Genomic DNA, 15,641 nt, shown 5'->3' on the forward strand with positions numbered 1-15,641 from the left:
TCTCTCTTTTTAATTTTGTGAAGCCACTCGGTGTTGATTTTTGCAGGCTAGAGATTGAATGGATGGATGGATGGAAGGAAGGAAAGCAGATGAACAGACAGTTAAAAAAACAAATTGCATAATTATGTATGGTGAAGGAGAGTAATGGGAAGTCCTGCCACCTGACTAAATCTACTTTTATACAACTGGAACACAGTTCTAAGTAATTCAGAAAATATATCATTTCTAAGAATTAATCCCCTTGTTGCATCCATATAAAGGCTACAAAACTAAATGCATCCATCACAGTAAGCTAGGAGTTACTTTACATTGTTTATTAGTAAATGCTGGTAAGCTATAATTGAAACCTAATCCAAAATAAAGCATATTATGGTTTAGTTGAATATATGAATGTACTAAAAATACTTAAAATGCATGCACAATGTCTTATCTGAACACAACGCCCTTAAAAAGTAGGACAGAAGTTATATCTCTATGTTGTTAAGAAATAGCCATCTGGTGGAGTATGCATAAGGGGTGTGCATATGGCTGAAGTAGTTATACATGCCAAATGTTTTGCTCCATGGCTCTCTAGCAGTCTGAGAGGAAAAAGGCTAGTCTGCAGCTAATAAAACAGGCCTTACCTTTTGCCCTACATTTTCTCAGTTCTCTGTCTTGAATAAAGCCAGCAAACATCTGGGATTCCATAAAAACTTCTAAAAACCGACGGATGCTTTTTGAAGCAACTGATTTGCGGAAGGCTTCCCTCTGGAACACTCGCTCAGCCTTATCATTTTGTGTTAGGAAAAGGGAATAGTGTCCAATGGTCTCCACAAAGAAACGGATGAAAACCTCTGATACTAATCCATTCAAGGTGTTACATTCTTCAAGAAAAAGCGGGAAAATATTTATTTGCCCTATTTGTACACAAAGAGCAATTTATACAAAACAAAGTTGTATTGTAGCAACACAATTAATACAAACACTCAGCCATCGCCGTTTTAGCCCCCAAATTCAGTCAAAAGACCAACTTGCAAGTAGCTAAGGGGAAGGGTGTTCCAAAGCAGAAGAAGCCCGTCTGAATGTATTTATTTTTCATATTTTTGAACCACCCATCTGCCTCAGAACGGGGCTCTAATAGGGACGAACCATCAGAATCATCTCCCTGCAACCCCATAGTGAAATGCTGGATTGCATTCAAAATTATCTGTTTCCCTGCCCAATTGAAAGTAAATATATTTGCTTTTACGGGCTAAATTACTATGTTAGGAAAAGTAGTTTTCTTTATTATTAAAATAGAAGAAGCTGCATTATCTGAATAACTTTTACCATGCTTGTATATACATAAAAATTGGTTTCCTAATCTGTTCCTCGCAGCCTTTTTCTCTTCCATTCTTGGTATTCTTCAGCTAAAGATTTGGGGGGGGGGCTGAATATTTTAACAGTGAGAAGGGACAACAATGTTAACTCAAGTATTTATCTTTTTTGAGAAACTCCTTCTCTCAAAGGATATTTCATAACAAAATTACTCCCTTTGTAGTTGACAATAAAAAGAAAAACATATTTTATTTCTTAAAAAGTATAAGATTTTAACAATCTAAACAAGCCTGAAAAATGTTGAAGTGATGAAATATGTCATGACATATTGAATAAATGATGCAATTTTATACTTGCATCATGAGGACTGCTGCAAATATATAATTTCAATCATTTTTATGAGCAATGATACATATTGTCACTTCCCACCATTCTCACATACATACAATTGCCCATAAATCCCATAATAAGTGCAAACACTGATTCACATTTTGCCCAAAATATTAGGGTTCAGTCCTGCAAGGATTTACTCTGTGCATGATACATGAACCACATTCATGAAACAAATCGCAGTGACAAGCCCTACAAGTTAAAAGATGTAGTCATTCAGAGGCTAAGAAATACAAGAAAACATATAGTATATATTTTAATATTACCCTCCTTTAAAACATTTCTAACATGTGACACAGGATAAATAATTTTGTTTTGCTAGGAAAGTTTGTTTGCATCAACAAAGCCAACTTATTTGAACTAAACAGAGTTGCTCTTTTGCTTCCGTGGGGGCTAGTATAGCATCCAATCTTGTAATTAAATTCTTACAACTAAGTAAGTGAGCCAAAAAAGAGTCATGGAAATGATTTTTCAGAATGCCTGGGCCTAGATTTTCTGTTCAACCAATGATTAATTATCTGTATTTTGAAACATAATGAGAACAACCATTAAAGATTCCAACAAACTGTTTGTTACAGAACAGTGTACTTTTAATTATGAAAAAATAAAGATTTGTAATAAGGTGGTCAGTTTAAATACAGCTATCTTTGTTTCTCTCCTAGTGTCCAAGAACACATTATTCTCTCTTCCACCAAGATTCTGTTGTAAACAGGATTTCTTCCAAAACTGTCTTACCCTCATCTGATTCACTGTCTGAATCTTGGTTTATCAGATCATTTTTCCTCTCCAGGGCCTGCTCCAGAGCTGCTTGCAATTTCCGAGGCAAAAGTGTGTCTTCATCATCCATCTGAAGGGGGGAAAGAGACTGCTAAGATTTCATTCTTCCTTTTATATTCATCTAATATCAAACATTTTTAGAATCAACTGTATTGCAAAATAAATACTAAAAGCCTGTACATACTTAAAAGAATATAATGCATTTTAAGACTTATTTTTCTGCAAACAGGAATTTATAAAACATACTATTGGGAGGTGACAGCTATTCTGTAGCTCCTAAAATGTCATCCCTTCCAGGCCTATTACAATCTGCTCACCAAGTGGAAATCTTTTTATTCCTAGAATGACATCTAGGCAGAGGAAGAATGGGAGAACAAGTTGCTTCATGGAGCTTTTTTTTTCAAGAAGGATGAATACTGTAGGAACTCATAAGGAAGGCACAATTCTTTGGTAACAGTACTGTATTGGCTTCCAAGGGCATTGATTTGTATGGTGCTGTCATGAATTAATGGGATCAGATTTTCAGGTAAGTCTTCAATTTTGTTCCATATAACTATCTACTGTATAATAGGAATCACTAATACTGTCTTCTTTTGGGGACAGATTTAAAACAAAACAAAACAGCAGCAAAACTTCTGCAAGTCCATCTTCAAAAAGTGTTGTGAACGCTTCAAGGTCTCCCCCCCCCCCCCGGTCTCCATCTCTCCCTGTCACCCTCTCTCTCTCTTTCAACTGCCTGCCCAAGTCCCTACAGTTCTCTTGGCAGGGTTTGGAAGCCCTTGCCTCCTCCTTCCTAGGACTGAAGACAATGAATGGTCCAAAATCACCCAGTTGTGCCTAAGGTGAGACTAGAATTTATGGCTTCATGCAGGAAGGTTCAATGTCATCTCCTATTCTTTGTCCTGCACGTATCTTGCAAATAATGTGATAAGATAATCTAATGCCTCCACTATTGCACACTACACAATCTCTTCCCTGATTATGACTGCAGCGCAGCTAAGTACAAGCAAACACTGCTAAAGAATCCTTGTGTGCTGAATAAGGCAATTAAAAGACAAGATACACAGATTTTGTGTTTTTCAATAGAAATTATTGAACATATATAAAACCATCACATTTTCTGATTCTCAGCTGGAAGGGAGGGCTTAACTAAATTTATAACTAAATCTTACAAATCTATTTTGTAAGTTATGAGGCACTTCTATACAAATAAATACAAAAATGAAAGACAAATACAAATAATGTAACGGTACCTGTCTGATGAAACGATCAGACCCAAGGTTCACCATCAAGGCCTATAAGAAGTGACAAAAAAATCTTTTGATGATTAAAAGCATTTTGATGCTACCGAGTCTTGATCAATGAACAAAATTTCTACTTAATATCTTATAGCTCCAACAAATTTATAGCAGAAGCAGCCTAATCTTATGTACAGTGTACATTCAGGCCTGTCTGTGTCTAAGTCAAATAGAATGCCTTAAATAAAAATAAAAGCTTAAAGTTGTGGTCTAAGACAGCACGTATAGTACAGTGTTATCCCAAACACTATTAGAATTACTTTCAGGAGGAAGTTTACATTTTAGCAGAGAATGTATGTCCAAAAAGGAGACACTGTGATCAAGAAAAGGAACACTGCATGGTAATTTCTATATTCAATTCATTGTATGTGTAAGCAACATGGTGATATTAATGTCTTAATTTTGAAACAGAAATCATTGAATCTGGAACCTATTCATATCTGAGAAGAACAGAAGGGAAGTATCTGTGTCAAGGAACATATATATGAAGCTCTCAGATGGGTCGGACAAAATGATATAGCTCTCCCTCAGGAGTGATGTGGGGAAAAAACAACAACCTGATACACAGCTGACTCATGCAGCTTCTCCTAACAAACATTACCAAATCCTTTAAAGCACTCCACCAAATCTAATAACAAAGAAAGGTACTTTTTTATCTGGGGAAAAAGCTTGTCAGTGACAGCAATTTAATACATTTGAAAACAGAAGGTTAAGAATACAAAAGCTGCCTTACACAGATATTAGATAACACTGGCTCGGAATCAATCCTACCAAAACACGTATCCTGTTTTATAATATTTCATTATAAAATAACACCAGATACACCTGGTTGTCATTGATCCTGATTTTCCACACCAATAGCTACCGGTACTTCTTACATTTCAGTCCCTTTTCAGCTACCTTCCATCGAACTTTCATTCCAAATTACAGCAAATCAATATATAGGCTTTTTCAAAGATTTTTTGAAAGACAAGTTGACAAAGTTCAAAGACTTTCACCCAAGATCTTCACTGGTATAATCTCCCCTTTCTTCTTGCCAATATATTTATTTTACAATATTTTAATATTGCCCCAATTAAGCTTCTAGGTTGTGAACATTTTTTTTAATTGTCTTCAGGAGAAAAAATGAACAGAATCAATCAATATTCACCAAGTATTAAAAATCATCAAAAGGCCTCCTTCAAATAAAAGTTTTCAAAAGATTTCTAAATTCCATTAAAGGAGAAAAATGGATCTTCAGCGACATAGATGTTGGCATACTTATTTTCACCCTGGGAAGCTGCTTCAGTAGATTTGGAATCAGGAATCTCTCAGCCCAAGTAACCCCAGAGTTTGTCTTTAAAAAGAGCTATCAAAGAAATCTAACTAATGGCCAATACATAAAGCTTTTGATTTAAAAAAATCCGTTGAATTTATTGAAAACTTCTATTTCCATGTGAGCTATTGAATCCATTCTTACCTCTTCTACAGGTAGCTCCTTTAATTTGGGCAATGAGCTCGACAATAATCCAACCAAAAATGGAGTTGGGCAGCAGACAATGTCAATCATGGAAGATGGGAGGACGGGAATGAAGGTATGTTGCCATGAGAAGGGGTACAGTAAAGCCACTACAGCATGAGAACAACTGGAGAGGGTGCTGAGGAGAAATGAAATGATATTGTTATGCGCCATCTTCTACCTTTTTTCTTAATAAAACTCAAGAAAGACTATTCTATGTTTCTCTACTCCATGACATTTATAAGCACTGCATCCAAGATAAGTAATGTACAAAAAGAACACTGATTAAAATGTATCAAATTTAAAAAATGGGATTATCCCCATTCAAAATTGACTTGATAACTTCTCTGTTAACCACGGTGACCATATTTTGTTCAAAAAAATAAAGGACACACCTGAAAAAGGAGCATACCTGAAAGAGGTTGATATGGATAAAAAAATTTTAAATGAAAAAGGATTAAAAATGTTAATCCTAAAATGATTAATAGTAGACAAACTTTCAAGCAGTAAACAACCTAATTAAGAAACTACCAAAGAGAAAGAAACACCCCTAACCACAAGCTATTGTCCAGAAACCTTCCGAAGCACCTGAAGGCATTGATAGGAAAGAAGATCTGGTGCTATCAGAAGTTGCCTCATATCGTGACCCGTCAAATGCGCGCCCGACAAAAGCGCGCCAACAAAACCGCAGCAAAAAACCCTCAACGATGAAAGCGCTCCCACAAAAGAGCGCTGACAAAACCGTGCCCACAAAAGCGCGATTAGGGTTAAGGTAAGGGTTAGGGTTAGGTTTAGGGTTAGGCTTGTTACATTGTTTTTGTTGCTTTTTTAATGGCGCGCTTTCATCGGCACGTATTTGTCGGCGCGCTTCTGCGTGCATTCATCGGTGCAATTTTGACCTCACGGTTTTCTCGCCGCGGTTTTGTCAGCACGCCATGTGGACTTCTCAAAAGCAGGAGAAAAATACTGAAGGTAGGTGGTGTGCAGCAAGATCCTTGCAAGATCTGGATGATAGGGCCAATCTATCACTCCCAAAGGCTTCCATATCTTGGAGAATGGCATGAGGCGGTATTTCTCAGTGGTAGCGGTGGCGCTAGGGGTCACAAACAGGCCTGGGCCAATGGTAAGGCCCAGTGCTGTGGCCAATGTCGCTGTGCAGGTCAGCCTAGATTAGGGAGATAGACAAACAGCAACCCTTCAATTTTAAGGTGGGCATGTTGCCATGTGCCCAAATGTTTATCATATGACCATGCAGGCACTGCAACAACCAGCCCAGGTCATAACTGCTTTCTATCAACACCATTGTAACTTTGAATGGTCACAGAGTGACTAGTCATTAAGCGAGGATTAACTTCTATATAAAACGAAAAGCAAACCCCACTCCCTTATAGTGCCGAAGATGCTACCTAGCCAAGTAATGAAATATCTGTAAGAAAACAGCCAAGCTCAGAAAGCACCAAAGATTCAACAAAGCAACCCCAAGTTACATATATTCTACTGGTACCACATATATTGGCATCGAACACAAAAACACGCAAATGAGAGAAATTTGCATGCAGGCAAACCTCCACTAAGGAACAACTATTTTGTCTGCATCAATGGCTAAAACAGCATTTCCTGTCTACCAGTCTAAGATACAAACCTCCAATAAACTGCACTGAAAATACTGGGCAAAAATGATTCAGCTGACCGTTATGGATGTTAACCTCAGATTAAATTCGAACACAACATGGATAACTTCAAGGACAAAAATGAACAACCCATTCCTTCTCCCAAAGAATGTCATTTCATATTATTTTCTTAAGTAGAGTAACTGCTAATAAACTTGGCAGAAAGTTGCCATGTTTATTTATTAAATTTATATATCACCATTTCGCTATCCAGAGCAACACTGGGCATTGTACAATGCACTTTTGTGCTTTAACAACTAATCTTTTCTAGTTTAAAGCAGAGTAAAGGTCAAAATGTACCTACCAAATGTCCTGCAATGGCTACTCTGTTAACATTTCTAATAGTCTGGCTACTGATATTTTTCTGACAATGTCTGGCAACTGTTCTTCCTTTATCCTTCAGCTATTGTTCATGCACCATCTATCACTGCTTACCTTTGTCACACATCATCTAAAAGGACAACTTGTCTATGAGTCTATCTGGCCTGGAGACCAAAAGAATAAAAGTCTCCCCCTAGACCAAATGCAGTTTTCCTTGATAGCATTTGTTTTTTTCAATTTTTTTATTTACCAAAGATAGAACAAAAAATGCTGTTTATTTGCAGAACATTTTCCAAAGAAAGGCACTTCAAACCACCACAAATTCAGAAATGCTTTTGTAGCCTTTCCAGAACCTACACTTTTAACTGGGACATCTCCTCAGTAGTTTCATATTCTGTAAGGCAAAAGTCATAAGATTTTTTCCCCAACAAGTCTTTAAGGAAGAAAATAAAAAGAAAAGAACTTTTATCATATGTGCCCCCCCCACCCTAATCTGGTTAACACTGGTTTCCAACAACAACAAAAGTATCAAACTATAGTTAACAAAATGTCCCAAATTAGTGATAATGAGCAAATGTTTGAATCACAGTTAGGATTTATTTAAGCCAGATTTTAGTAAGAAGGGGTTGTAGGTGTATGGGTTTGCGCACAAATGCATGCACAATACTTGTTTCTAGTGTGAAAGCGCGCGCGCACACGCACACACACACACACGTACTAACATCAGAACTTTTATTAGTTGAAATGCTGTATTGTAATTAGTGATCCATTTACTGATATGCAAGGCCATAAAGTGACTCTAGATGGCATCAAACCTCTGTTTGGAATCTTTTTGCTGCCTCTGATCAAAAGTTATTCCTAAAGACTACACAGCAGAGAAGAAACAAAACTATTTGCCCAGTACTAACTACAGGTGGGATCCCAGAGGAACATTTGGGGGTCTCTTTTTGTCTGAGGCCTTTGACTGCTAGCATTTGAAGCTCTCCATATGGAAGCGCATCAGACCATTAGGTGCCAAGGAATCAGAAATTTGGGATGTTTCCCAAATTTAGTGGCCATTGCACAATCTCTGTCTTATTCATGCAATGTTATAAGGGATATAGATAGCTATGTGCTCCTTTTGTAATCATCACTTTTTCCTACCCCTTCCATCATTTTTCTGTCCAGAGAAAATGTTTTAGTAACAATAGTAGTCATCTATCTAGAAGTCCTGTAAACCTTGTGCCAATCCAATAAACCTAACAGGAGGGGAGAGAAGAGACAGAAAGCCACCACTGGTAAAAAGCTGATTATTAGAAATTACAGTGCTTTGCATAGATTTTAGGAATTCTGCAACAAAACAACCCTACACATATTAAATATAATAATGCCAGTACTACTCTCTTTCACACATATCCAGCCCGTAATATATGTGTGAAACTGAGTATGAACTAACTTGGCTAAATCAGTATTGTTTAGGAAAATGACTGTTTTAACAATCAGATATTAAGCTGTTTTTCTGAGTAAAAAGACCAGCTTTTCACAGTGACAGGAAAGGTAGCACTAGATGTCTCTTTCCACTCTAGGCACAGTTGGAAAGAAAAACTTTAAGGGCTCTCCAACAATCCAGAAGGAAGGGCACTCTGGTTTGGAATATTAGCTGTACTTCTTCCAGGCACTTTCTTGAAAAAAATCTTTAAGCAGATATTTGGCTGACATGTTTATTCACATTGCAAATTCTCTTTTTCATTTATAATTTGGTTTGCCATCATTGTATTCCATTTGATAGTGAATTTATTCCCTTTTAAAAATGTTTTTTTGGTGTGTGATGATAGTTTAAAATTATCACCTTGACTATATTTATACCTCGGTTTCCTATTTCAAAATTAAAGAAAAAACAAATATCACATACTCCTTTCTTTATCCCATATAAAGGCAATCCTCCACATATTATAGCAATTGGGACCTGAATTTTCATCGCTAAGCAATGTAGTTGTAAAGCAAACTGCATTGCTTAATGAGGGCAATCTCTGCCGTCCTGGTTGCCACTTGTTAAATGAATCATATGGCCAGAGGGGTGCTAGGACAGCTGGAATTCTAAGGACTTCAATAATTTTGAACAGTCACTGAATGGAATGGTCGTAGGCCAAGGACTACTTTTATGAGTAATCTAGAATTGCCACATAACAGCTCATAGTTGGGGGACAGCTTCTTAGTTCAGGAGCTTTCTTTTTGTGTGAAATTCCTTATGCTTCAAAGATTGCTGTTTACTCTCATTCTTTTGGATTGGGTGAAATACTGCAATAAATGTATTGCTATATATTCAGGAAGAAATATTCTGTTTGACGTGCAATCTGTTTGACTCTTCCAATCTTGCAATTCCTGACGCACATGGGAACTTTAAAGTGTATAGGAGACAATCTTAGACAAAGGACTTTTCCCAATTGCAGATGAAATCCCAACATTTTTGGAATGAATTCAGTTCCACAGAGGGCTTTTGGTCAAGGCAGCTGACAGTCATGATTAATGCAGCCTCCTTATCAAACATTTCCCTTTCAGAAGTGTTATCTAGCATGTGAGGCTTTGCCCTTGACTTTTATCTTGCTCAATAGAATATAAAGAATTTTCCCACCCTGAAAAAGCAAACAATGCTCTGATTCAGAAAAGAAAAATAGGACAGGCTTGAGATTTTCAAGCACAATTTTTTACTTTTAATAACAGTGTAGCTGATCAACTAAAAAAAATAAATGAAGCTAAAACAAAAGCCAAATCTAAAAATGAGAACACAAACATTCCTCTAGTTTCTATAAAACCTCCTTTTCTAGTTGCACTCTTCGAGAAAGCAGAACTATGAGGAAATTATACACACAAATATACACCATTCTCTCTCATGTGCAGTTCCCACGCTTGGGCCCATTCTCCTGAGATCTGCCTCACTGAGAAACTGCGGGTAGTAATAACTGGTTAGTTATATTTGATTTTAACTGCTACAGCAATAGTAACAAAAAGATATTGTAGTAAAATGTAGTAAAATCAGGCATTTAAACTTTACTAGATTTGATATGGCAGAGGCTTCCAAAGATGAGAAAGAAGGCCTGATACAGCAAATGTCACTATCAGATACTCAATTTGTCTTTGCTGTGATTAAAAAAAAAAAAGAAAGGGCGGGGGACAGGTTGGCTTGATTCAAACAATCAGAATAGATTTCTAAATGGCTCCTTACATATTTGAATTGTTTTGTCTTGTGTGTGTGTGTGTGTGTGTGTGTGTGTGTGTGTGTGTGTGTACTAAGTATTGTATACTAAGTATTAGTATTGTGTCTCATACTAAGCCAAGGACAGATAATAGTCTCACCCTACAATCAAACTGGGAATTCTTGGGATTCCATTCCCAAGACCCATTGAGGACACCAACTTGGACATGGCTGTTATAGGTCTTTATGTGGATTGTCATATTCGGGAATCCTGACTTATCTCTTCAACCAATAGGGCTGTCATCTGCCTCATCTGCCTTTCCTAATCATACTACATCCACAGATATTATAGATGAATTGAAAGTAATAGCAATAGCAATAACAGTTAGACTTATATACCGCTTCATAGGGCTTTCATCCCTCTCTAAGCAGTTTACAGAGTCAGCATATTGCCCCCAACAACAATCCGGGTCCTCATTTTACCCACCTCGGAAGGATGGAAGGCTGAGTCAACCTTGAGCTGGTGAGATTTGAACAGCCGAACTGCAGTCAGCTGAAGTAGCCTGCAGTGCTGCATTTAACTACTGCGCCACCTCGGCTCTTAAAACTGATAACTACAGGTAGTCAATGACTTACAGCCATTTGTTTAGTGACCATTCAAAGTTACAATAGCAGTGGAAAAAGTGACTTACCTCCAGTCCTCAAGCAGCAATCCATGGTCACGTAATCACAATTTGGGCACTTGGCAATTAGCTTATGATAATTGCAGAGTCCCAGGGTCACTTACTCGGCATTTGCAACCTTCCCAGCTGGCTCCCAACAAGCAACGTCAATGGAGGAAGCTGGATTCCTTGATGACTGTGTGATGCACTTAACAACTAAAGCGATTCACTTAATGACTGTGACTATAGCAAAAAAAAGTTTTAAAATTGGGCATGACTCGCTTAACCAAATGTCTTGCTTAGCAACAGGAATTCTGGTCCCAATTGTGGTTGTAAATTGAGGACTATCTAAATGTATATGAAGAACTGAACTGCCAATAGAATTTCTTATGTAAGAAAACTCAGAGTGGTTAAGTGTAGCACTAATCATTGAAAAAAATCAAACATGTTAATACGTAGAAATAATTTTAGAAAAAATTTATCTTTTGAATGGAGACAAATATTATAAAGAAGCATAATTTTATAGGAACTACAAGTGAATATGATGATAGATCCTCATTAATCTGTATTAATTTATCCAACAGATTTGATGTGCCACATAAAAGAAGGTTATGTCTCAGAATTGGCCAAATGAGTATGTACAATCTCAAAATGTTCTTGTTTCAGCTTGAACCAGTGTGCACCACAGTTGGATTCTTGGTCAGAATACAATCAACTGTTGCTAGAAAATCATGATCTCAGTTTAATCATACATAAAGCTCTACTAAAAACAATGCTACCTAGGAAAACAAGAGAACACTGCAGAAAAAGTGCCACAGCAACATTGTGAAAAGTTAAAAAAATATTATGATGTAGACATAATATATGTGAACTTCTCACAAAGAACTCCCTATCATTCTGATCAGCAGATATGGGGAAAATGCATAACAGGAAGTGTACTGATAAGATACCACCAATACGCGGACAATACCCAGTTGTATCTGTCCGCCCCGTGCCAACTCAATGAAGCGGTGGACGTGATGAACCGGGGTCTTGAAGCCGTTAGGGACTGGATGAGGGTTAACAAGCTTGTACTCAACCCGGAAAAGACCGAGTGGCTGTTGTGTTTCCCTCCCAATAATTTGGCTAGTGTTCCATCACTCAGGCTGGGGGGCCAAATATTATACCCCTCAGACAGGGTTCGCAACTTGGGAGTCCTCCTGGACCCACAGCTGACCTTTGATCACCATCTGTCGGCTGTGACCAGGGGGGCATTTGCCCAGGTTCACCTGGTGCGCCAGTTGCGGCCCTACCTGAACCGGGAGGCTCTCACAACAGTCACTCGTGCCCTTGTGACCTCTAGGCTGGAATACTGCAACGTGCTCTACATGGGGCTGCCCTTGAAGAGCATCCGGCGACTTCAGCTAGTTCAGAATGCGGCCGCGCGAGTGATTGTGGGTGCACCTCGGTTCGCCCACATAACACCTATCCTCCGCGAGCTGCGCTGGCTACCTGTTGATCTCCGGGTGCGCTTCAAGGTGCTACTCACCACCCATAAAGCCCTTCATGGTAGTGGATCTGGGTACTTGAGAGACCGCCTCCTGCCAATTACCTCCTTGCGACCTATTAGATCACACAGATTAGGCCTCCTCCGAGTTCCATCTGCCAGTCAGTGTCGACTGGCGACTACGCGGAGGAGAGCCTTTTCAGTAGTAGCTCCGACCCTTTGGAACGATCTCCCCGTGGAGATTCGTACCCTCACCACCCTCCAGACCTTCCGCACAGCCCTCAAGATCTGGCTATCCCGTCAGGCCTGGGGTTAAAGATTATAATCCGTCCCCGCCCGAATGATGAATGTTGCTTCCATTTTTAATTATGTATTGTTTCTATATGTCATTATGTGTATTCCCTTCCCCATAAGTTGTAAGCCGCCCTGAGTCCCCTCAGGGAAAAGGGCGGCCTATAAATAAACTTATCTACATCTATATCTACTTCATCTGTGGAATGATGGATAGTGAGCTCTCCTTCACTGGTTACATTTAAGCAGAGGTTGGGGAGCTATCTATAATGGATTATTTAATTTGGATGGTTTCTGTACTGAGCAGGAGATTTGACTCAATTGCCGTATTTTTTGGAGTATAAGACGCAGCAAGGTTTTGAAGAGGTAAATAAAAAAAAAGTTTTTTCACTCTGCAAACCTCCCCAAAATGGCCCGTTTTTCACAAAAACTGGCCTGTTTTTCCCCCAAAAAAGGCATGAATAGCCTTTAGGGGACTTGCAGAGTGATCCTGGGGGGTAGGGATACCCAAAAATGAGCAAAAAACATTCCATTTTTTGCAAAAACGGGCCCGTTTTTCGTAAAAAAAAAGTGGGGGGCAGGAAGCTTATAGAGTGCTCCTGGAGCCTGGGGGAGTAAAATTGAGCAAAAAATAGGGTGTTTTCCCATTTCTGCCCTCCCCAGCCCCCAGGAACTCTCTAAAAGCTTCCTGCCCCCCCCTTTTTTTAATGAAAAACGGGCCTGTTTTTGCAAAAAATGGAATGTTTTTTGCTCGTTTTTGGGTATCTGCATGGCCATTTTGGTGAAGAGGGTGGGGTTTTGATATTCAGTGTATAAGACACACCCAGATTTTCAGCCTCTTTTTTGAGTGTTTTATACTCCAAAAAATATGGTACCTAAATGAACTGTCCAATCCTCTAGTTCTATTGTCTATGATCTGCTACAACTATATTTATATTTTGAACAGTACTTAAAATTTCTAGTCATGCCAGCAAGAACCCTGTCAAGCCCGGTCTTTCACAATAAGGAGGAATTTTCTTAACATTATAATCCAAGAGGGATTCCAAATGAGATTATGTAATTGACAAGACATTTAGCATATACCAATGTGCTCCGAAAACAACATAGAGCTAAATGGTGTTCTGAAGATAGAAAGACCGATGATCTAATTTCTCCTGGGACATGGAAATTGAAACTATGGGATATTTTTGCCCTTCATCAAAATGGAGAAAATACATGCCATGCATAGTTCCTTACAACATTTGTTCCTCTCAGAAATATCAAAATAAGAACATGAGCCATTGTTGCTCTTTATCCATTAAATAAAATTTCCAGTGGAAAAAAAATACAAAGTGAATAGTTGTGACCATGAGAAAAGTTTCCAAATTGCAGAATACACTAGCACATGAATCCTGGAACAAAAGTCAACAAAGTAAAGGCACAAATTAGTAGGAGTAGCTCGCACAAAAGGTGATATTTTACATACAACCCTCAGAAATATTTAAAGGATAAAAGTTTCGGGCACATGAAATAAACTGAGTTGGAAGCTGAGACATGCATTTTATGGATTAAAATAAGCATTTTTATTTATTTTTGTGCCTTAAATATGCAGTCAGTAGCCGAGCTGGCGGTTGAGTTCCCCAGGCTTATAGTACTGGGGGATTTCAACCTGCCGTCGCTCGGCGAACGCTCTGATAGAGCACGGTAGTTCATGGCTTCCATGAAAGCCATGGACTTGACCCAAGTAATTCAAGGTCCGACTCATACAGCGGGTCACACGCTCGACCTTGTGTTTCTTTCAGGGCAGTGGAGATGTGATCTTGGGTTGAGGGGCATTAAGATCTTGCCCCTGTCATGGTCAGATCACTTCCTGGTGAGGCTTGACTTTCGGAAACTAATCCCCCACTGTAGGGAGGTGGAACCGATTAGGTGGTTCTGTCCCAGGCGCCTGATGGACCCTATGGGATTTCAGATGGCACATGGGGAGATACCTGATGCTCTGGCCCGCAGTCCGGCGGAGTCCTTGGTCGCTGCTTGGAATATAGCGGTGGCGGAGGCTCTAAACCGGATTGCGCCTTTACGGCCTCTCCGCGGCAGTGGATTCAGGAGGGCTCCTTGGTTTACCGAGGAACTCCGGGAGATGAAGCGCCAAAAGAGACGCCTAGAGCAACGATGGAGGGCTAGTAACTCTGAATCCGACCGAACACAATTAAGAGCCTTTGTTAGGACTTATCTAGTGGCGATACGGGCGGCAAAATGTGTGCATTTTTCCGCTCTTATCGCATCCGTAGAATCGCGCCCAGCCACCCTGTTTAGGATAGCCCGCTCCCTCTTGAAAGGGAGGGATGCAGACAAACCTCTATAGGGTAGAGCTGAGGAATTTGTTCAGTTTCTGTCGGATAAAATCGCTCGGATTCGGACAGATCGGACTCCACTTGGACAGTACCAGCCAAGGTGCCGGGGGAAGATCCTGATCGTATTTTATGGAGCGAGTTTCAACTTGTTGCTCCTGAGGAAGTGGACAAGGCCATGGGAGTGGTGAGCGCCTCCACCTGTTTACTGGATCCGTGTCCCTCCTGGCTGGTCTCGGCCAGCAGGGAAGTGACGCGTGGCTGGCTCCAGGGGATTATTAACACCTCTCTTTGGGAGGGATCCTTCCCACACCCCCTAAAGGATGTGGTGGTGAGACCCCTCCTCAATAAACCTTCCCTGGATCCAGCCATTTTGAACAACTACCGTCCAGTCTCCAACCTCCCATTTATGGGGAAGGTTGTTGAGAAGGTGGTGGCCTTTCAACTCCG

At 39.5% G+C, this 15,641-nt stretch overlaps 1 protein-coding gene across 2 annotated transcripts in view; it reads right to left on the bottom strand.

Annotated features, from left to right (window-relative positions):
• Positions 1 to 15,641, bottom strand: part of DENND2B (DENN domain containing 2B) — a 148,537-nt gene that overhangs the window by 2,860 nt on the left and 130,036 nt on the right. For both annotated transcript variants that reach the window (XM_087717721.1, XM_087717714.1), the window contains 4 exons: positions 5,221 to 5,398; positions 3,717 to 3,758; positions 2,422 to 2,533; positions 624 to 863 (listed from right to left, as the gene is read on the bottom strand). In XM_087717721.1, coding sequence (XP_087573847.1) covers positions 624 to 863; positions 2,422 to 2,533; positions 3,717 to 3,758; positions 5,221 to 5,398 — 572 coding nt within the window. The remainder of the gene's footprint in view (positions 1 to 623; positions 864 to 2,421; positions 2,534 to 3,716; positions 3,759 to 5,220; positions 5,399 to 15,641) is intronic.

Source organism: Thamnophis sirtalis, unplaced genomic scaffold (assembly GCF_051295495.1).
Source record: "Thamnophis sirtalis isolate CommonGarterSnake01/CBP01778 unplaced genomic scaffold, rThaSir2_p1.2 scaffold_1, whole genome shotgun sequence".
Lineage (NCBI taxonomy): Eukaryota > Metazoa > Chordata > Lepidosauria > Squamata > Natricidae > Thamnophis > Thamnophis sirtalis.